At 45.3% G+C, this 22,738-nt stretch overlaps 4 protein-coding genes and 2 pseudogenes across 4 annotated transcripts; 1 reads left to right on the top strand and 5 right to left on the bottom strand.

Moving 5' to 3' along the window:
* Window positions 1-1,502: 1,502 nt before the first annotated feature.
* On the top strand, window positions 1,503-5,054 carry LOC133912322 (probable protein phosphatase 2C 33). The gene is made up of 7 exons (XM_062354990.1): window positions 1,503-2,086; window positions 2,188-2,359; window positions 2,443-2,660; window positions 2,782-2,889; window positions 2,979-3,104; window positions 3,204-3,442; window positions 4,628-5,054. The coding sequence occupies exons 1-7, from the start codon at window positions 1,877-1,879 to the stop codon at window positions 4,848-4,850; spliced, it is 1,296 nt and encodes a 431-aa protein (XP_062210974.1). The 5' UTR covers window positions 1,503-1,876; the 3' UTR covers window positions 4,851-5,054.
* Window positions 5,055-5,851: 797 nt separating this feature from the next.
* LOC133911003 (calmodulin-binding protein 60 D-like) lies at window positions 5,852-8,758 on the bottom strand. The gene is made up of 7 exons (XM_062353236.1): window positions 8,642-8,758; window positions 8,453-8,531; window positions 8,315-8,367; window positions 7,292-7,779; window positions 7,026-7,186; window positions 6,742-6,939; window positions 5,852-6,662 (listed from the first exon to the last, which is right to left on the bottom strand). The coding sequence occupies exons 1-7, from the start codon at window positions 8,740-8,742 to the stop codon at window positions 6,252-6,254; spliced, it is 1,491 nt and encodes a 496-aa protein (XP_062209220.1). The 5' UTR covers window positions 8,743-8,758; the 3' UTR covers window positions 5,852-6,251.
* A 3,585-nt stretch (window positions 8,759-12,343) lies between these two features.
* Window positions 12,344-13,067, bottom strand: LOC133910517 (putative zinc finger CCCH domain-containing protein 21). The gene is made up of 2 exons (XM_062352889.1): window positions 12,969-13,067; window positions 12,344-12,782 (listed from the first exon to the last, which is right to left on the bottom strand). Exons 1-2 carry the CDS (start codon window positions 13,065-13,067, stop codon window positions 12,501-12,503), a joined length of 381 nt encoding a protein of 126 aa, XP_062208873.1. The 3' UTR covers window positions 12,344-12,500.
* A 317-nt stretch (window positions 13,068-13,384) lies between these two features.
* LOC133910516 (putative zinc finger CCCH domain-containing protein 21) lies at window positions 13,385-14,228 on the bottom strand. The gene has a single exon (XM_062352888.1). It carries the CDS (start codon window positions 14,213-14,215, stop codon window positions 13,385-13,387), a length of 831 nt encoding a protein of 276 aa, XP_062208872.1. The 5' UTR covers window positions 14,216-14,228.
* A 534-nt stretch (window positions 14,229-14,762) lies between these two features.
* On the bottom strand, window positions 14,763-16,328 carry LOC133910515 (exonuclease DPD1, chloroplastic/mitochondrial-like; annotated as a pseudogene).
* Window positions 16,329-17,030: 702 nt separating this feature from the next.
* Window positions 17,031-19,304, bottom strand: LOC133912321 (pentatricopeptide repeat-containing protein At5g50990-like; annotated as a pseudogene).
* Between the last annotated feature and the right edge of the window lie 3,434 nt (window positions 19,305-22,738).

Raw genomic sequence — 22,738 nt, 5'->3', positions numbered from 1 at the left:
TGAGGTCTCGACTTGGTGCTTGCAACTTGAAGGAATACAACAGCTACCGAGTATCACCCCGGAGCTTTTCGCCGCATCTGCTTTGCGGAGCCAGCCAATGATGAACATCTTTGACTTGTGGTGGACAGACGCACCACTCCTCAAAAGAAACATATTAACTCTACTGCGGCATTGGGAGGCGCCTGCACAGTATCGTTGAAAGGGTTTGACTTTGCTGCGACATAAGGAGGTGTGAGCCAGCGTTGTCATAAAAAGACAGAGGACTCTACTACGACCTTGGGAGGTGCCAGCCAGTGAAGACATCTTAAGCGAGATTTTATCAACTCTATTGCGATCATGTAACAGCCACGGTGCCAACCAATAGGGTTGAAGGGTTTAACAGCTCCACATGAACTGCACTGGCACGCTTCACTGCTCCCGATAATCCTCAATTGCGGTGAAACTCAGCGTCACTTCCAAGGTGATCCTTGATTCTACTGCGACCTTGAGAGGTGCTAGTCAGTGTTGTTGAAGAAATGATTAACTTCACTGCGTGGCACAAGAGGGGACCTCTGCAGTGGATAGAATCCCTTTTAGCGATAAAACCTTAGCGTGTGTATATAGATTTAGAGGCGCTTTGTAAATGCATTACAGTGAGACCCCGACTCTATACCCTAGAAGTGTGAAGCAAAACGGTAATCACAATTCGTGGGTAAAGTGTGCAACCTCTGCAGAGTATAAAACTGATCGATCAACCATACTCACGGTCAAGAGCGGGTTTGGACTTCTTTATGATGAGTGGGGATCTTGGATGGTTGGTTTTGGGTAGTCGAGTGGTGATACACCGATGAGTTGGTAGCCGGATATGGGATATCTGGTGCGTTTGGTAGTCAGATAGAATTCGATAAGCTGTTATTTTAATGTTGGAGTCATCACACATAGTAAATATAATTTCTAAGTCCTTTTTGAGTCCTAGATTATGATGACATAGATATAGTAAACTTGAGTTAAACTTTTCTTGCCTTAAGATTTTATGTTATATTTTTTCACACCTACTGAGTACTCCATGTACTCACGTTTGCCTTCTCTCAACTTCTTATGCTGCTCAGAAGGTGTAGACTTCGAGGACATCTCGGCCGATGGAACCGAGTTTTAGGTGAAGAAAGATTTCGACTTGAAAATCATGTTCTAGGCTGGTGTTCCCCGGACAACGTCTGTAGATGGATGAAGAATCCTCTACTATTAAAAATTATCTTAGTGTTTTCTTTAAGACCTACAAATATTTTTATAATAAATCTTATCATTATATAATAACACTATTAAATATCACTTATGGAGTCATCATATATATATATATATATAATTTAATCTTGACATATATTTAAAATGGGTGACCAAAGCACAGATACTGACACGTTGATGACCACGAGACGACAGCAACAAGATCCAGTGTAGACACCGCTTTCTTAATCTTAATCCAAAAGCTGTAAACCACCATTGACCACCAGCTAATGAGCACGGTTGCACAGACGCAGCCCTACTCTGCCTGCCCGCCTGCTGGCCAGGGAATTTTGCACCGTCCCCCTTGTTTTACTCCGAAATCACAATAGCCGCCTCCGCCTTCTCACTCTGATCAGCTGATTAAAATCCTCGTCCCCATTTCCCGTCTCTTCTCAGTTCGCTCCCCTCGCCAAGTTCCCCAAATCCCAGCTCGTCGCCGACGGCATTGCGTCGCCATTGCCTCCGACCTCCGAGTCCGAGTGCGCGTCGCGTGATCCCAGATCCATCTTGGGGTATTCCCCGCCGACCCGAGCTTTTCCACGCGAGAAATGGTGTCGTTTCGGTGGGCTCTTGGGAGGGTGGTGCTTCTTGTGTAGGACCGCGGCGAGAAGCTGCGATGGCGGGCGCCGCCAGGGAGGGGAAGCTTCTCTCGGCGCTGCCTTTGGCCACGCTGATCGGCCGCGAGCTCCGCGGCGACGGCTCCGAGCGCCCGCTCGTGCGGTACGGCCACTCCGGCTTCGCTAAGCGCGGCGAGGACTATTTCCTCGTCAAGCCGGACTGCCTCCGCGTCCCCGGCGACCCATCCTCTGCCTTCTCTGTCTTCGCTGTACGATGCGCTCTTCTCTTCGCTGTCCTGCCTTTTTGGTCTCGTTCGGGTTCGGTAATGTGATGACCTGTTTTTTGGTTTCTTGGATCTGCGGTTGGCAGGTGTTCGACGGGCACAATGGCGTGTCGGCGGCGGTTTTCAGCAAGGAGCACTTGCTGGAGCACGTGATGAGCGCCGTGCCGCAGGGCATCAGCCGCGAGGACTGGCTACAGGCGTTGCCGCGCGCGCTCGTCGCAGGGTTCGTCAAAACAGACATTGACTTCCAGCGCAAGGGTGAGACCGAGTGATCCTTGCAATGCTGTTGGGAGTCTGGGCAAACCTCGCTGCAAAGATGTTAACTTTGGGAATTGGTGCAGGGGAGACGTCAGGGACAACGGCGACCCTGGTTGTGGTTGATGAGTTCACGGTCACTGTGGCGTCGGTGGGAGACTCCAGATGCATTTTGGGTACACAGGGCGGCGATGTCTCGTTGCTAACTGTGGATCACCGGCTAGAGGAGAATGCAGATGAGCGTGAGCGTGTCACGGCGAGTGGAGGGGAGGTCAGCCGGCTTAACCTCTGCGGTGGACAGGAGGTAATGCTCACTGCTCAGTGATTGTGGTGAAGAAAAAATATTCGAGGATACAGCTGCTGCAAGCTTTGGAAGCACTTCTGGGCGTGAATTTTGTTGTTCATTGCCGTTTATCCTTTTTTAGGTGGGCCCTCTCCGATGCTGGCCAGGTGGATTGTGCCTTTCGAGGTCGATTGGGGATACTGATGTCGGGGAGTTCATCGTGCCAATTCCACATGTCAAGCAAGTGAAGGTGAAATCAGGAATTTTTATCAATCGGAAGGAGTTTAGCTCATCCTAATGTATCTTTGCTAACATGTGGTTTACTTTCGGTAATTGTAGCTTCCAAATACTGGTGGAAGGCTAATAATTGCATCAGATGGAATATGGGATGCTCTGTCCTCAGAGACTGCTGCTCAGGCATGTCGGGGATTGCCTGCAGAACTGGCTGCAAAGCTTGTTGTTAAGGTGATTATGCGTGTGGCTGAGTTATTACATCATCCTGTACTCTTTCTGTTATGCTTGACTGCCTCTATCATCTAATCTGTATCCATCTTGCTTGTACAGCAAGCTCTGAAGACAAGCGGATTGAAGGATGACACCACCTGTGTGGTTGTTGACATTATCGCGTCTGATCATTGTTCAACGCCACCACCATTGTCTCCAAAGAAAAATCAGAACAAGTTGAGGTCTCTTCTTTTTGGTAGGAGGTCGCATAGTTCTGTCGGAAAGCTTGGAGACAAATCTGCTTCATTTAGCCCTGTGGAAGAATTATTTGAGGACGGATCTGCAATGTTGGAAGAAAGGCATGTTCTTATTTTTCTCTTGCAGTTCATGTTTTTCTGCTTCCCCTTTTAGCAGTTCAATACACAATTACGCATTCTTAGTCATGCAGTTTTTGCCATGCCATATGTGAATTTGTGTTGTCACTGATTCATTTCTGATACTTCACTAATCGCATGTCCCTGATTTAGTTTTATGACATAAGATATGGTGTATGAACAAGTTGTCCCATACTTGCACCCAATAATTGAATTCTTCTCTGCCGATAAACTGGTTGCCTTTTTTCCCCCTTTTGTATTTGTGCCTCTGGGTGTTAGAGGGGGGATTTGTCAAACCTTATTTCTCTGTAGCTTGTACTTAATGAAAAACCTGTAAAGTACACATTTATTCATGGATTATCTTATGTAGTGTGTTTCGGTCTCATGCCTTTGTGCTTGGTGTTACAGAAATTATTTTCGTTAGCTAAGTATGGTTCACGTCTGGACTTAAGAGTCAGTGGTAGACATTAGGATCCTAGTTTTTCCATTCTCTCTTGGTTCGGTATGGTTTGATGTTCCATTAGATCTGGTGTACTGGGAAATGCCACTGTATATACTCACACTGGCACAACCTATTCTTTTGTGTTTGGTTGAGGACTAAAAAAGTAAACAAGGGAAAAGGGCTAAGTAATATTCTAATAATAGATCGCTTGTCGCATTGTGGATATGGTTGATGAGGATATTGAGATAAACTTCTATTGGATATAGCATTTGTGTGTCATTTTTGCTTCTTCCAGTTCGAGGTCTTTTGCAATATAAAAAGGAATATCAGTTTTGTTAGTTTGCAGTTGTTTTGCAGTAATATATGGTCTAGAATTTTTAATTGTATGCTCCCTTTTGTTTGAACCACACTAGAGTCTTTGATTGCATGCCACCATTCCTATTGTCTTTGTTGTATTTCAGTAAAAGGTCCAGGTTCCCATGTACGGTGACTCGGTGAGTGCTAGAACAGAAAAAAGAAACTCTTTAAACTATTATGAGCATCTCATTCAGGCTGTTCCAATCTATAGCCATCACATGCCTCTCTTATTAACTTTGCCTGTTTGATTGTTGAGATCTATTGCTGATTGATGGTTTTTCTTAAGGTAAATGGTCTTTGTGTAGAGGAACGCCCTGGTCATTTGAGCCTGTTCAATAGTGCCCTAACTTGCCATCTATACTGTTTTGCAGGTTGGGTAGGAATCTTCCATCTAAAGCAAATCTGCCCCCATTTCGCTGTGCGATCTGCCAAGTGGACCAAGAAGCGTTCGAAGGTTTAATGATGGACAATGTAGGTGGCTGCTGCTCTGCCCCATCAACACCTTGGGGTGGTCCTTATCTTTGTTCAGACTGTAGGAAAAAGAAGGATGCAATGGAAGGTAAAAGATCTAGCCGCTCAACAACTTGTAGGTGAAATTACTAATAGGAATTGCTGGTCCTTGTCCATGAAAACTGGTCTTCTGGTTCAGTTTTGTGTGCCATGTAAGAAGAGGAGAATAATCTGTTTGTTGTTGGATCCAAGTATTATTTGGTGAAACTAACTGCAGTCTAGCCTAAAGTGAACAAATTTAGATGCTAACAAGCTTGGTGTCTATCAACAGCGAGGTGAAAATTTTCATTTGCTCTGGGAAGGTAGATGACCGAATTTCAATCCTGTAGTCTTGTGAACCCGTATCTAAAGAGAAATGACTAGCTTAACAATGTTTGAGGCAAGGCTCCTTGTTCTTTGGAACATATTTTGCATGGAGCCGAACATAACTGATGTTTTATTGCACCCTGATCAACTCTAGGACAGTATTTGGTATCTGACTGGACTGGCTCTTATCGTGTTTGTGATTTCATTTCGATTTTCAATCCCATCTGCGACTCTGTGAGTGTATAATGTTGCAACCTGGATGCCATGTGTGTTGATTCTGAAAAAACTTATGTCCTTGTACTACCTACCCTCAGCTAACGGTTGAATTGTCAAAATACGGTGTAGCAGAAACGTATTGCTCTCCTGGTGCTGTGAGAATGATTGGATGCATTCATATGACACATCATTTTTTATAACTTTTTCCCTAGTAGTAATCTGAGGGCAAGAGATATACGGCTACAGCACATCCGTATGGTGTGCTGGAAGAAGTCATCAACCATGCCAACTACCTTGACCTGAAGAACTGAAATGTTGAAATATTTGCTTGTTGATGCCCAGTACTCCCAGCCCCCATGTCCATTTTAGACATAAGAGAGCATATGTACGATCTACTGTTCTACTATGGAAGCCTTTCATTTCACTGTTGGTTACGAGCAGAGAAAGATTAGAAGTGGGCACCCTGAAACGGCTTACGAGCTTGCAACACGATTTCACAAACCGAAAAAGAAAAACCTGAAACTACAACATACAATGTCACAATGACAGAAATGAAAGAGGGGTAACAGCAAAGCACCTTTTATGATTTTACACACATAGGACTCTGGTGAACAGTCAGAGCCCCCAGAGCAGTGCTTTTTCATGACTCATGTACATCCCAAAATGACAAAGATCACATCTGATCCTACCGCTTGCACTGGAGCAGTATTATCTTCTCTGCACCAGCAGCTTTGCCTTTCTCCCAGACACGAAGCAAACAACAAGAACTTGTGAATGTTAGCAGACAGTTTGATGGACCTGACCCATGCATTCCCCTCTGCAGCACTGCAGCAGCAGCGCTCAGCGTCCAACCAAAACGGTGGCGCCATTACTCGGGTCCTTTCGCGCAATGCAACGCGGAAACGCAGAGCTGAACAGCGGCGTCTCCGGCGAGACGTCATGAAACGTTGGGCGCTCACCTCCTCACAGCCGCGCTCCGGTGCTCGAGAGCAGCAGCCCGCACGGGTGCGAGCTGCTGAACTGCACGTCGAACGGGTCCCTCGCGTCGAAGCCGCCCGCCCCGAACGACGGGTACCACAGCTCGTTAGGCTGGTACGCGCCGCCGGCCGACCGCAGCACGTCCTCCAGGGCCTCGTTGAGCGGCTGGTGGTGGAGCGAATTCAGCAGCCCGTCCTGTGAGCCCGGCTCGCCTGCTGGGAAGCAATGGACACCTTGAGGAAGGCTGGGCATCTGTGTGCTCGCTGAGCCAGGCACGGCCGCAGGCGGGGCCTGGACCGTGTGCGACGACTGGTCGGCGCTCTGCGACTGCACCTTGAACTCTGCTATGCGGTTTGGGAACTTGTACGCGTCCTGCTGCAGCTTCGCCACCAGCGCCTGCAAAAGCAACGTGTGCGCAACAGGTTCAGGTGCTGTTCGAAATGTGATTACGCCTTTCGTTTGTTCAGTTGTTTACCTTTTGTGTTGGAGTGAGGGCATTCAACGTGAAGCAGTGGCTCCCAACGATCACGCCAACAAGTTCGTAGATGCAGTTGAACAGGAGAACGATTGCATGGCCGCTGCAGTAGGAGTAGAGCTTGTCGTCCAGCAGGCACTCCCGGGCATGCTCGACGGTTGAGTCCCACATCTTGTTCGACATTCCACTTCCAAGTAACTGAAAATGGGAACATAGCACAGGATGAGAATGGAACCTCCAGTGAATCTGAAGCAGAATATCATGTGATAGGGTAGGTTTCTTACACTGCGCAGTCCATACTGATCCATCACTAAGTTCCTGAGGAAGTCTTGGACAGTGTGAATTCCGAAGTCAGCAAGCTTCTTGTGGAAAACGCCGTCTTTTCCAATCTTCTCCAGGCGCCATACGTCGTCAGCTAATGCAGGAGGATGGTGCTTCTTGTACACTGAATTTAAGAAAGTTCAGTCAGTAGCTAATTCAAAAACCACAAGGATGAATGTTTCATGAACACAAATTTGTGGCAATTAAAAAGTGTATACTAGCATCTTACCTTCTCCACGGTGATCCTTCACTAGGAAAGGATTGCTCACAGCTTCCTGCACCCGTTCGTCTATCGAACTGGCCCGAGTGATCCTCGCGCCAAGTCTGAACTTCCTGCTCCTTATCCAGCTGGAGTTATCCGTGAAAGAGATGTCCCGGATGGAAGCAACGCCTTTCTCAAGCACGATTATCACCTCGCCCGACAAGAGTGACCTCTTGCCTTCCCTTTCAAACACTATGCTCTCGTTGAACTCCTTCTCGGTGTGTTCCAACCGCTCATCGGCGTTGAAGTCGCCGTCGAGAACGAGGAGCTCGACCTTCATCGAGGACAAGGGGCCAGAGGTGACTGTCTGGTTGTTGGCAGCGTCGGTCAGAACAACGCGGAGAGGCTGCCTGTTCTCCGCCTCCACTCGGTTGCCAGTGAAAAGGGTCTGAGGCAGATTGCCCTGGAACTGCAGCTTGTACCGTTTGCTGCTCGTCTTTAGTTGAAGTGGGAGCCTGAACAGTGCAGAACACAAGTTCAGTCATGACACATACCAAGTGAAATGAAAAGATATGTGTTGGCACTTGTGTTAAAGTAGATTTAGCAGTAAAAGAGTTAAAACCTAGCACTGCATTGACAGGATTCTGAAACAATCAAAACAAACTATTCAGAGGGACTGTAACAGCATCCTGAGTAGCAAACTCGGGAGAAGGGTATATTCTACTCTACAACGTTAAAATAGTAAATTCCAGTACTCAAGATGCACACGCGACAGTTGAAAAATCATCAACAGAGTTACGCTGTTCTATGTTACTGTAAACACTAGTGCTTCAGCAGCAAGCCAGTAAGATAACATGTCAATGGATGCACGAGTGGTAAGTGAAAGGAATGGCTTGGATGGATTCGAAAAGAAGTAGGGAGCACCGGGTTTAGAAGGAAGGATCGCGCCTGCATAACACCGAGAAACTAACGACTACTACCATGGCGTTCCACAAGAAATAAGCAGCGTGGACTTCAAAATACTAATGCAATCATTATTTAGAAGCTAACCTGTTTGCTGAATCAACGTGGCGGATAAGAACATTGTGCACCTCTTCTTGCACCTGAATAATGGGGAAGTGCCATTAGAATTCCATCGAAGCTGACAGTGTACAATGATCTTGGCCGCCAACAGGAAAAAGTGCTTACAACTCTGCGCAGAAACGGCTCCAGCTTGGGCAAATGCCTCTGCATGTACTGCGCGCCAATGGCCTCCTGCATCGAGCTACTGCAAATGGACAGGACAGAGGTAAAACACAAAGCGTCAGGGCTCAAGAGGTCGAGCATTCCGTCCGCCCACGAGGGAAGGAAACGCAGCATGCATGCACTGCAACTCACTTGAGGAACGTGCGGCGGCGCTTGGCGTCGGGGCAGGCGAGCTCCTCCTCGTCGCCGTCCACCACCTCCTCCTCCACGTCCAGAGCCCTCTTCAGGTCCATCACGACCGCACCCGGCGACGTAGGCGACGTACAATGCAATCCCACAACAACGCTCACCTCGCGTCTTCGCTCAGCTTCACCTGAAGTGGCCACTGGCCAGCGTTACCTTAAACCCCTGGCAGTGACGGCGGCGGCTATAAATAGCGGGCGCAAGAAAGCAGAGGAAGCATCGGGGAAGCTTCGCCCGGGGGAGGGGGGGGGGGGGCGTTCTCGTCACGTACACGCTCCCGGCCGGCAAAAGACCGTAAAGCGCCGCGCCCCCGCTCGCGCGCGCCCCATCAGAATCCCAAGAAATGCCAAGATTCGAGTCGGGGCTCGCCCACCCACCGGGGGCGGGGGCTTTCGGCTTTTCCCTCCTCCTTCCTCGGCTCCTCTGTTTCAGTGTCGTCGCCTGATGAAAGGGCGCGGGATTTTGTCAGATCGGAAAGCGGCAAAGCGGGGCTATCAGCTAGCTATGTGCGCATGGCCGTTAGTAGAGACGGAGATGGGGATGGAATGGGCACCGCCGGGGCGCATCGGAAGGCGGGCCGCGGTGGTGCGTGGCTGGATTGAAGAAGCTTCCAGGAAGCAGAGGAGCGGTGGTCGTGGCCATGGACTGTGCTGTGGATGCCCTGGTCGGGTAGGCTTTTCGGGGCTGAAAGATGGGTACAGAGGTGAGCTTTTCGCCGGTGGAGGTGCTCGGAGCGAGGGAAGAAAGGAAGTGCAAAGTGGAGCGAAACAAAGCAACGAAGGGGAATCTCTTCCTCTCCCTTGCATGCCATTGCATTCCATTCGTCAGTTCGTGTGCCTGTGGACTGTGGAGAGCAGAAGGATGAAATGATAGTGCTTTTCAATTTTTCTCTTTTATCTTTCTCTGATTGCTCCATTCAGCTGTGAATGAATTGTTGATGCACGCCAACCAATGTGTCCAGTTAATCATGTAAAAGAAAGGCGAATGTTCAGTTAACAGTTCAAATGATCCAACCATTTCTTCCTGAGCATGGAGAGTAGTACCGAACTTAATAATAGAACATATTTTGTGCGCATATGCAGATATGCATGTAGATACGACAGATAACTCGATTTCCGTTCGTCCCCTAATTCCCGAAAAGGAATCGTAGAAAGTGCGAGATCAGGGCATCTGCCGACAAACAGGCACTCCCTCGAGGATAAGCTGATAGCGGTAGCAGTCAGTCTAGCAGTAGAGGCTCTGGTCTGGACGTCTGGTGTCTCAGCTCTACCATCGCCTTGGCTGGCATGCTCGTTACATCATGCTCGTCCGGACCCGGGCTTTTTGCCGCTGCCGACGCCGTGGTATCTTCAAATCTCCCTCGGAAAGCTAGCAGCGGCACACCCCCGTCCATGTGAGGGAGAAAGAGGCCGTCTTTAGCACACGATGCTGATGCTCTGCTCCCCGCCCGCTTTGGGCGTCTGCCCTGTCCCTAGCGATAGCTCGCGTATGGTATCCGAGGCGGCGCTTGTTCTCTCGTCGGTTAGGGCCAAGGAGACACAGGTCGCACGGGCGCGCGAGGTGCCGCGCTGATGCTCCCTGTAACCTGGATGGAGTCGTGGAGATGTGATATTCTTTTTTCATTGATTAAATTTTATAAAACTATAACTGTTTACACATAACTATTAAAAAACTATAACTTTTTAAATGAGTTTTATAAAACTACAAATACTTATACTCTTAATAATATAAAACTACAGTTTTTACACAAAACTATATTTTTTGTTTTACAAAGCTATAACTATTTTGTGTAAAATAGTGTAATTTTATGCAAAAAATATAATTTTGTGTTACTAAAGGCACAAATAATTGTAGTTTTATAAAACTCATTTTAGAAGTTATAGTTTTATAATATTTAAGTATAAATAGTTATAGTTTTATAAAATTTACTTTTTTCCATTTGGACAATGGAGATCTGAGAATCACCTTCCATGTTTATGTTCGAGGCCCCCAAATTAGTAACTCATGCACTTATTTCTTTTTTTAGGGAAACACTTATTTGTATTTCACAATGAATTTTTCAAAAAAATATTTCACAATGGGTAGCTTCATTCACTGCAACATTGATAACTGAATGATGTACATCTGCAACTATTGACAACCTGCAATGCCGGATGCCGCATCTGACTTTAGAGTCAAAGCTCCTCTCTGCAGTATGCATGGCACTTCTTTTGAAACGAAATCTGCATCGCACCTCTGGCACACATGCAAGAGGTAACTAGAAAGGTCAATGAGTCCCGGCGACTGGTACACAATCTTTTTTGGAAATAATGTTTGTGCTCTGCAATTTGAGTTCAGAAAAAGGACGCTTTGAAAATCAATAAAAACTGGGGACACGCTGCCAGTTGCAGATTCATTCAGTCACCCACAAGAACAGAAGGCATTATATTATAAATTCTAAACAGGAGCAAACTCACTATTCAGGCTTCGGCATATAAGATGCAAGGCCCAGTCCAATGTTCATATAAAGCCTATGGGCTATTCCCAAACAACAATGGAGGCACTTGCAGTTCCCAAGAAATCATTCGATAAATTCTAAACAGGAGCAAACTCACTATTCAGGCTTCGGCATATAAGATGCAAGGCCCAGTCAAATCTTATATTTACTAATTGCAGTCACTTCACGTTAATTTAAAAAATCTTAGAAATTTCTATAAAAAAATAAAATATTCAATCATCGAATTAATTGATTGACTACCTGTAACCATAGATCAACAACCAGACAAAACAACATAGAAGATTAAAAAATAAATCATAGAGTCCAGCCCCAAGACTACTTCTTGCCTTGCCTTTTCTTCCTTTTTTGTTGTAGATATCATTTGTCCAACAAAGTTACGTTAGCAAACTCCAACTTAGTTACGTTAGCAATTAACATATTTTTCCAAATCAATTATAATCAAACATTACAAAATTAAAACAACAGAACACAAATATATTACGGATTATCACACAAAAATAATATCAAAAAATTTATAATGTATTTTAAAAAAATATGAGATACGGTGACGACATTAAAAATAATAATAATTTCAAAAAAAATCAAGAAACAAATAAAAATCAATTTGCATAACACATAAAATGAAAATTATAAATTAGATCTATTCACAAATAATAAACATGATTCCAATATTATGAACAAAAATTACATTTATATTTTACATTCTAATATTTAAATATAAATAGTTAATGTATCTTAGCATACAATCATTATTAACATAAATATTTATAATTCAACCGTAAGCTAAATTTCTAGCATGTGCAGTTGCACGGATTAATACGTTAGTGTTCATATAAAGCCTATGGGCTATTCCCAAACAACAATGGAGGCACTTGCAGTTCCCAAGAAATCATTCGATAAATTCTAAACAGGAGCAAACTCACTATTCAGGCTTCGGCATATAAGATGCAAGGCCCAGTCCAATGTTCATATAAAGCCTATGGGCTATTCCCAAACAACAATGGAGGCACTTGCAGCTCCCAAGAAATCATTCGACATATCTCATACACGGCACATTTGGCCCATATTCTTTTCAAATGAACTTGATCGCTGCCGTTCGGGCCGTCACTGGCCGGAGGCTGGAGGCCGCCGCCGCTGTGTCCCCACCCGGCAGTCTTACTTTATTAAGCTAACTGACCTTAATAACGAATGCATGCAGAGTGCTGCCACTTTATTAAGCTAACTGATCTACCGATGAATGACAGACAAGCAGCTCCGAAACTTGACAAGCACAGCTTAAAGCAGGAGGGGAGACGGGCGGTCCACGGCGGCCTAGCAGGACTCGGCGGCGGTGGGCGGCAGGGAGTGGCGGAAGTGGCAGCGGTGGCCGTAGGGGCAGCCGGAGGGGGCGACGAACATCTGGCAGGGGAGGGTCTTGTAGCGCGGGTGGCGGATCACGGGGCGCAGCTCCTGCAGGCCGTGCGCGAACCGGCACCGCCCGCCGTAGGGGCACGCGCCGCGCTCCCACTTGTTGCACAGCTCCGTCTTCTGGGCGCCCTGTCGGTACGCTTCCACCTCCACCTCCCCGTCCTTCTTCCCCCTCTCCCCCGCGTCCTGTGATCGCCATTCCCCAGTACAAGATCAAACGCGGAATGTGGGTGAACAAATTTTCGAGTTTGCATTCGGTTTGCCGAATTAAGCAAAATCAACGCTCTATCACAGCGATTGACAAGCAGTTTGTAACCTAAAGGCAAAATCTGTGAGCTTGACGAGTTAAAAGCACAAAATTCCTAGTCAAACAATTTTAACTGAAGCTGGTGCCTCTTCAGATTGATCAAGCCCAAGTAAACCATAACATCGCCACAACTTTTGTGTTTTCCCTAAATTGAAGTTGACCATCTCAACATCTAATTGCAGCATAACCAGATACGGAACTCTAGTAAAAAATTCGAGCGTAATTTCGACTTGTCGAACTAAGCAATTGCCAACCACTATGTAACCATAAGCTGTGTGCTTACGAATTTTCAGTGCACAATCTTCAATTGGCCCAATTCAACATAGCCTGCTGATTCACGTGTAGTAATTAAATGCCAGATAATGCCAATAACAAATTACCAGAGCTCGTGTGATTTTGCAAGCTTAGGGTTGAGTTTTTCACAATCTAATTGGAGCGTAAACCAAATTGCTTCCCGATTATTACCAATTTACAGGGATTACTACTTTCTTAAGAGCAAATTTCCAACGAGTAAAACAGGCAAGGCTCTGGGCGGTGTGAAATGGTGGGTATTGAATAGTAGTAGGATTTGGAGGCTCACCTCCATCGCCGGAGACGCGCGAACACGGAGGCGCTGTGGCTTGGACTCGCCTTGCGGCTGCTTCTGCGAAAGGAAGCCCTTCGAACGTATGGAGATGCTCTTCGGGGCGCATCCGAATGCTGCTTCAGCCTGTACTGGCTTCGGCGGTGGGGTCAGAGCCACCGCGGACGCCTGCTTGCTCTGCTCGGCCTCGAGCTCTTCGAGGATGAGGGAGAGGTACAGGTTCTCGGCGCCGAGGCGGAAGCGCTCGCGGCGGAGGTCGGCGAGCTCGGCCGTGGCGTCGCGCAGGCGGAGGAAGCAGTCGTCGTAGCGCTCGGCGATCGCGCGCAGGAGCCTCTCCGGCTCCTGCAGCTCGCTCTCTCGCTCCTTCGAGACCCCGAGCGAAGAGCTGTTGCCGCCGCCGCTGTCGGAGACGCACGATGAGGGTGAGTCGAGAAGTGTCTCCAACGGCGAGGTGAAGCCCGAGCCGCCGTTTCCACCGCCAGGGCCGTCGGAGACGCACGATGAGGACGAGCTGAGAAGCGTCTCCGGCAGGGACGCCCGTGTCGGCGAGCTGAAGGACGTGCCGCCGTTGACGCCACCGCGGCCATCGGAGACGCACGATGAGGACGAGTCGAGCAGAGTCTCCAGCGGTGACGCCCATGTCGGTGAGCCGAAGCCGCAGCCATCGCCACCCTTGGAGGAGTCGCGGGACGGTCTCGCCGCCGAGACGAACCCGAGCTCCCCCTCCATCGCCTCCACTTGAGCGCACAAGCTGCGAAGCAAGAGCAGCAGAGAGATGAAGCTAGGGTTTGGATCGTGAGGAAGACGATGAGGAGGTCGCGGCGGTTACCTTCGTGTCGCCGTCGGGCTGGAAAATTGGAGGGAAGCAAGTAGTTGTAGTTTGATTAGCCCCGGCTTATATAGAACCCGTTGGCCACCAAAACAGAGGGCAGAATCGACTTTTTCACTCTGCTATGGAAACAACAAGCCTCTGATGAAGCTGCAAGACAACCGTTTGTTCGCAGTTAATAACTAAAACGCCATTTCTTGTAAAAATTTTTTTAAAACACCACAGGTTGTACCTGAGATATTTATGCTGTATAAACGTCAAGATTAACTAATGGTTGAACATATACAAAACGAGTGGGGCTGATCAGCTCAACAAGGGTATAATAGACTTTTCCCTTAATTTCTGAAACACTGAGACTGCAGTAGACCCATTAGAAGCAGTCGAGAACATTACATTTCTTCTTGGTTGAGCAGCACACAGAAGTATGTAATTTTGTAATCGAGTAAATGTATGAATAATGAATGATTCAGTAATGTATACAAGACTACAAAGGCAGGAAGTATCAGTAATACTGAGTGCCGTAGTACTGAGCAGTATCAGTAACAATCAGGCTGGTTTTATTCGATAGTTAGAACAGCATAGAAATCTGAGCTGGGATCTCCAAATAACAGCTCTGTAATAATACAACAACAGTGGAACAGTCTAGGGCTTCGGGCGACCTTCCCGGCGAGGCAGATGCAGTTATTTTTCAGGACGAGTCGTTGCAAGATGCAAGATCGGACACCCGGAATGACTTCTCAAGGAGCTGAGGAACAGCTAGCTTCAGCTCAAAGGTCAGCTTCTGCAGCACATAACAGAGGGTGGTCACATCCAGCATTGCACGGTGCGCGCTCCCGGGCTCCCGGCCAGGGGGATTCCGTAGCGTTCTCTCAGCTTCTCCAATGACGCAGAGCTGAGTTTTGAACCTGCAAACCAAATATGAAAGGGAGGTTTAATTTTGAATCAACTGCTGCATGGTAATATGTCTTTCTGTTCTTGTAATAAGTTAGGCAATAGGATCCAGTGATAAAAACTAGGGTGCTTCCTTAGAGATGACCTAATGCAGCTTACTTCATCACACTAACACTTAACCACGAAACTATAATAGTATAGAAAGAAATAGCTAGAATAACAAAACTAGGTTTAGCGCACTAGTTCATCAGCAACACTGGGGTAGAGTGCATCACTGCATCTTTCACCAATCTAGCACTGAAACAGTATGTCTGTGCAAGCAGATAGAACACTTTATGCGAGAACGTACCATTCGAATCAACCAATTGTCTTGTGATAGGAAGAGTATCTACAAAAAGTCAGTCACCAGGCATCTCCACTTTACACCGTCCGAACTCAAAGATCAGAAAGGGTACATCAAAGGAACGCCCATTATGAGCAACCCACAGAACTGGTTTGCCGTCCTTTTGACGACTCCAAACATATTGTAGTAGAATAGGGATAAGCTCCTCGACCCCAAATCTGCAAAACCATGCATGTCAACTCCATGATTATAAAAAATGAGAAACTCAAATAAGTGTGCATAAACAATCAAGGGTAATAAAGTTTTGAATGCATCATAATTAACGAATGAAGTTTAACCAAAAAAGGTAACAGATTGCCTCCAGGAAGTAACAATGGAATCTTGATCTCAGTTCATAGTTCTTTTCGCATAACTGCGTTTTCAGAATATAACACATCAGTTTGATACTCTCAATTCATGGTTTTCCTCAAATGAACAAAACGTGTCCTAGAACTAAACTTAAGGAATAAGGAGCCATTTTCAGACAATATCACAATAAATGAATAGCAGTTGAACACAGTTGCAAGCAAAGGAAAACAGAAAGAAAGGATATGGCGGATAGAGAAAGCACTCCTCGATTTCAATAAAGAAAGCAATCTCTATTTTAACGTCAAACAATAGACTTATATCTTCCCTCAGACCGCGGTTTACGGCTACTGAAGCGAGAACAGGAAAAAAATGGAGAATATCTGGGATAACAAGACAAGAACATACCTTGGAATATCAGGCCTGCAGACCATGTGGTTGTTAATACCATGAACATGTGTATTTCTTACATCTTTCTCAGGGTTTAAGGGTCTGGAAAGTACTATCTCCCCCCCCCCCCCCCCCCAATAAGATCACGAACAGCAAAACTCAATAATTCTGTCATCACGGCGTGAGAAGCCAGTAGTTTCAATATGAAAAACAAGGATAGTTGCAGGTCATTTGGTCTTGGCTCCAGATTACATTTCCTCAACATTGTAGCACTGGAGTGATTTAAGGTGCTCAAGCTCTGACTGCTTGAAGACTTCTATCGATGATTCAACTGATTCACTGTGCAAACGACGGCTATTGCTAAATGACTGTTTACTTCATTTTCTTGTGCTTCTTGCTAATATTGTTGTACTAATAGGTCTAGTTTGATGTCTTCTGCTCGGAAGTAAAGTTTCATACAGTAATCTGCTGTGGTACTTAAGCAATCTGATGCCATAAGTGTTTCCTATTGAGTTCCTTAGTTGATAAAAGTTCCCGCAGCAAATAGAATACAAGGACATTGCAGAAATGGAGTGAATGGGGCATCAAAGGTATTGTTGTTCCTATTTATCGGTACAGCTTGAGTTGATTAAATATTGAATGCCCCTTTAGTATTAATCCTGAAACGATAAGGAAACAATCAATTTTACTTGGAAAACATAAACTAATCCAGGCGGACAAGTATGGAGGGGGGAAAACATCCAAACTAAAAGTGATGTAGTCATTACATATATGATATATCACACCACATATCATATCAACACAAGTAAGCATCCAGAACAAGATAGCAGAGCACACATTACTCCAGTAAAAAATTTACATGATACGCATTGGAAACCATAAGAGCACTGAATGAATAAGAACACAAATCCAGCGTAGAAGGTTTTGACCTTGATCTCAGAAATCGCGTGCTTGGTGGGAGTGTACAATACACAATGCATGTGTCTGTGTTGTCCTACCCTTATTTCCGTGGTTCCATGTGATGTATCGACAAAACTGGTAACCAAATGTCTCAGGGCTTATAGCTATGCAGCAGCAGCACCCAAGGCTCCATATGGGAAAGTGATTACATCAGTTGTGTCCCCTCGGAACAGCTGATTTAATGTTAACTGAATCACACCTGTATTGACCCGGAAAACGCTTACCAATAATCCTTGCAGGAGCAGCATCCGCTTTCAAACCGGTGAAATCGAATGCTATCCCTCATAATTATAACACGACAAAGTACCTTTGAGATTATCTTCATCCATTGATGACAGTCACTGCAAGTCTGCAGATTCCTTGACACCATTATTTCTGTCCCTGGGCCAGTCTTAAGGACACTAAAAGCCACTGCTAGCTTCTCGCTGTGGAAGGTGAGGTATTCTTCTCTTTCCTCCTCAGAGACATCTTTTGTTACTAGTTCAGTCAATGGAGCATAGCCTTCAGCCTTAGCTCTTTTAGCCCATGCAGCAATCGGTATATATCCTCAGTATCAGGATGAGATCGATCACCAGCTTTAAATTCATGGGTGCTTCCCCCTAATTCCACCCAACTCAAGCCTTTGCTCTTCCTAACTTTCTTTTTGTTTCCTCTGTTTCCATACTTCCTCTGAATCATTCCATCTATTTACTGTCGAGTAGATGCTTGAAAGAAGGGTATAATATCCACTGCCCTGGCATGCCATATGTTCAATAGTGAACTCACCTAGTTTCGTTTGTCGATACCTACAACAAGCACTAAGTAATGCCCTCCATATCACAGCATCGGGATTTACATTCATTGACCTTACCAAATTGTATGCTTCATCAAGCAACCCAGTTCGTGACAATGTATCCACCATTGCACCATAGTGTTCAACCTCTGGTGTGATAGAATACTCTGTAGTCATTGCTTTGAAGTATTGGCGAGCCTCTTCAACCATGCCACAGTGGCTGCATGGTGTCAATAAACAAATGTAACCCCGTCAGGAACCAGTTCTTCATTTTTCATCTTGTGGAACAAAATCACTACATCGGATCCAAGACCATGCGCTGCCAGGCCACTAATCATTGTATTCCACGCAGAAACATGGTTTCTGTTAACTGTATTGAATAGCTCAATTGCCACATCAATTCTTCCACATTTTCCATACATGGCAACAAGTGCTGAGCTTAAAATATGATTCATTTCCACCAACAATTCAGTCATCAGTTGATGAACCCACACTCCATATCGATGAGCACCAGCTCGAGCGCATGCTGACAGGATTGAGGAGAACGAGAAGCCATCAGGCACAAGACCTGAATCAACCAACCTGCTAAAAAGATTCATTGCATCTTTCAGGTGCGAGCTCCTTACTGCACCTGCAAACATTGAATTCCATGAGACCAAATCCTTGACAGGCATCCTCTTGAAAATCGGATATGCCTTATCTAGATGTCCACTCTCCAAGAATCCTATAGGCATCAGCTTACCATTGAAGGGATCGGTACTCCACTCCAGAATTGACCAAAATAATTCATGTGCTTCCAACATGCGATCATGAGCAATATATAACTTGAACAGAGGAGCCGTTATATGTTGATTGGATATCAGACCAGCTTTAGTAAGATGACAATGGATTTCCATGGCAGTATAGAGGTCTGAGCACTTTGCACAAGCTTTGAGAACGAGAGCATAGGTTCTGTAATCAGGGCAGAAAGCAGTGAAATGGAGCAAAGTGTTATAGTCCATTAGTGACTTCTGTGGGAAGCCTTTCTCCAAAGAAGCTCTGAGGATGGAGTTGGCATATGGAACAACGATTCTATAGGTGTGTTTCTTCAAATAGTTTGCATAAGACATAGTGCAAACAAGCTTCTGAAGTGAGTTCACTAGAATGCAGGTGGAAAATTTCAATTTCACCAGGCAGCTAATTAAGTTCTTCTGCAACCTAATGTATTCAGGATGAAGTCGGAAAACACCTTAAATCACATAGTAGCAACTAAGGTAATCAGGAAACATGAATTCTATGCTCATTGACTATCCTGAAATGAGTGAATAAAATGGCCATCAATTCTTGCCCACGAATTAATTGAAGCTACAGAGTAAGTATAAAGAATGTATTACACATGGAACAACCACATGTTCCTGGTTGCTAATTATCATCTTTGTGTTATTGAATCTCACGGCTTGTATTCATTATGATACCATTTATTTAGAGCACACTAATCAAGCTTCTGTAACACAAGATGATTTGAGACAATTCTGATAATCATTATGATACCATTTAATGAATCTCATGGCGAGTGTTCACAATCAAGTCCTTGTCTCGATCCTCTACACTCAGTACAATAATGCGCAACTTACGTCTTACGGTTGTACAACTATCACATGCTAAACAACGCATCAATTTCCAGAACATGTAATTAACGCACACACCCCCAAAAAAACATTTCCTCTGAGGCCCGCAAGAACTAGAGGCAAAAACAGCACATGAATGATCACAGTGAAACAAACACATGAATGATCACAGTGAAACAAACACACGAATGATCACAGTGAAACAAACACACCAACGGAACCAACTAGAAGCACTAGCAAAGACGGCCTAAAAAGAAAGTAAAACGGCAGTCCCAGCAACGCCGCCCAGGTGCTCGGCGAAATGCCTCACCGAAAAACAACCTGAAAATGGCTCAACGAGGAACAAAAAAGAAGCAAGCAAGTACCTGAGAGGTCTCAGGGCCACCAAGATCCAGAGTGACGGCGAAAGAATGCAGGGAGACCAGCAAATTAAGGGGTAGGGATACAGGATGGGAGGAGGAAGCGAGGGACGCTACGCTACGGGAGGTACATGCCTTGCTGGGATGCGAAAGTGTGGACGGAGGAGGGAGGGAGAGAGGCGTGGAGGAGAGGAGCGGCGGGCGAGAGGGAGGAGGAGTTGGGGGGGGGGGGGGGGGGGTTCGGGAACAGGAGGGAGAGCGGGGCGGCCGGGCGGAGGGGTGTTGTCGGAGAGAAAATTGAGGTTTTGCCTTCTCAACAACGGATCTAAACATGATCACTCTCTTGCTTACTACATTGGTTTTTGTTGAGAAGGGCAAAAACTCAATTTTCTCATTGGTGGATCAACCGCACCGGGAGCGTGGGGTGGTGGTGTGATGTGGTGTCTCTTCTGAAAGTGGCATCTGCTGCTTGCGGCATGATTAGAAATGCCTCCCTCTGGTTTTAGCGCTCGCTTTGAAACGCTAGGTTGGTTTGGCTCGTTCAGTGATCGGTGGTCAGGTCACGCTTGGGATGTTGTGTTGCGTCAAGGCAGCGGCTACTCGTGCTCGATCAGTGAATTTTTTATGTCTTTTTAATCAAAAAATTGTAAATATAAATTGTCTATTTTGAAAATACCAAACGGGGTGACATGTTTAAAAAATAAAAAATATTGTGATTCGATGCTCTCAAAATTCAAAACATTTTCAAAATAGTAAAAAAAAAATCTTAAAAAGTATGTGGTGTAGAGGAAGCTATCATCTAGCTCTCCCATTTCAAATAAAAGTATGATTTGAACAATGAGAAGTAATTATTTGAGCTGAATTTTGTTAGAGAGCTAGATGATAGCATATTGTACATTACATATTTTCTTATGACTATTTTGATAGTGTTTTGAATTTTGAGAGCATTGAAATCTAATATTTTTTAATTTAAACCTATCGCTTGTTGTCGCCCTTTCAACAAGCGACGGTAATCTAGATATGCAATTTTTCAAAATAGATATATATATTTACAAATATTTGATTTAAAAAATATATAAAAATGAAAAAAAATCCACGATCAGCTCCATTGGGCTACGGCATGTGCGCGTGTGGTCCGGGCTGTTTGAGTCGGACCTGAGCCTGCAATTTCCCTCGCATGGTGGGTTTACCGGACTTGGATTTCGATGGGTTGGCCCATGAGATTGGAGCCTCTACGGCCCATGAGATCATTGAAAATAATAATGAGATTGAAGCCACTAATGAAGTTCCGATCAACTGAGGATAGAGCTATAGCTCCAAGATTCATGTACGATTTAAAGTTTGTATGATAAAATAGAGTGATTTAAATATTTATTTTCAATCTAAAATAAGAATAAGATGTTTATATCAAAGACTCTCAGTCTGCTTATAGCTCTAAAAATTTCTAAAACTAAAGATGATCAGCTCTAAGAATCTATACAGCTAAAGCTTTACCAAACACATCCTAAACTGCATGCTGTAGTCTGTAGTCTGCATGCTGCATTCTAAATGCCGGTTACAAACCAAACCATCCCTCAATACGATCACAGGCCACAGCCGCGTACTTTCTAAAGTTCCATGATGGAAGAATTCACCTAACTCGTCGATAATTTCTGATCAAGTTTGAATGTGGCAAAACTCAGGAACTCACTAGTACATTGGTTTGGAGCCTTCACTCCATTCACATGTTAGGTACTGCCTCTGCGTACTTCAACTTTTTCAAAAGTAACATGCTGCACGTTATTATTTGTTTTTGGTCAAATGAGGAACAGATCGATCAATCGCCAGGCGCAGTGACAAGTTTGTAGCCGAGACCTGTTCTTCACCACAAATCGTAGGAAACGGCAGACCCATCTTGCATGTCTCTGCAAAAAGTATAGCCTTAAAAGAAGTCAACTGAATGATGTTCAGCTCTTGCAGCAATAATAGCACAAGGTAGGCGAGATCATGGCCGGCATGAATTAAAGCACAACGTACATATTTTATCCGAAAATGTTTTTTTCGTAAATCACTGATCAGCATGTTAGTCCCTGCATCCCAGGTCACAAATTGCAGGGGAAAAGGATATCCTGAGATATCATTAGGTGTCACACTCTTTTTTTCCCCCTTCGAATATGGAAGAAAATTGCGTATCATTGTATTAAAGAAATGAATAAGTTCGAGCTTAAAGAAATGAATAAGTTCGCGTGCCCGTCTAAAACACGGTGTTTGCTGGTTTCCATGACATCGCATGAGCGAGTTCCTAATCCTGCATAAACAAACACAGGCTTGTGCGTGCCAGTCATGTTATCTCAGGCATGAAATGGACACCCTACGTTACGTGCAGAGATGATACGCAGCATCTTCAACAAGTCTGAGAGGAAGATGTCGTAAGATGATAGGGGAAAGGTCAATGGCCAGCAGCATTGGCCGTTTGGATCCAGCCGAGCAGATAAAGGGCGATGCAACTATCAGCTGCAAGTTGCTTTCGAGAAAGCAAAAGGTTTTGTTGGGGTTTCGTCGGCTTGCTCCTTCGTGGCAACCCTGAAAGCAGAAGTGAAATGAACGTTGCAGTTGATACCGTTTTGCAAGTTGCAAGCAGTTTGAAATGCAGCCGGGGGACACTGAAGGCTCAAGTGGTCCCCGGCTATCCGAACGGGCACTGGCCGCCGAAGATCTTCCGGAATTTGAATGGAAGACGCACGAAACATTCGTACTATTTTAAAGTTATTTCTGAT

The sequence above is a fragment of the Phragmites australis genome, chromosome 3 (assembly GCF_958298935.1).
Source record: "Phragmites australis chromosome 3, lpPhrAust1.1, whole genome shotgun sequence".
NCBI lineage: Eukaryota > Viridiplantae > Streptophyta > Magnoliopsida > Poales > Poaceae > Phragmites > Phragmites australis.
The sequence above is the reverse complement of the archived record's forward strand: the minus strand, read 5'-3'. Positions and strand labels throughout refer to the sequence as shown.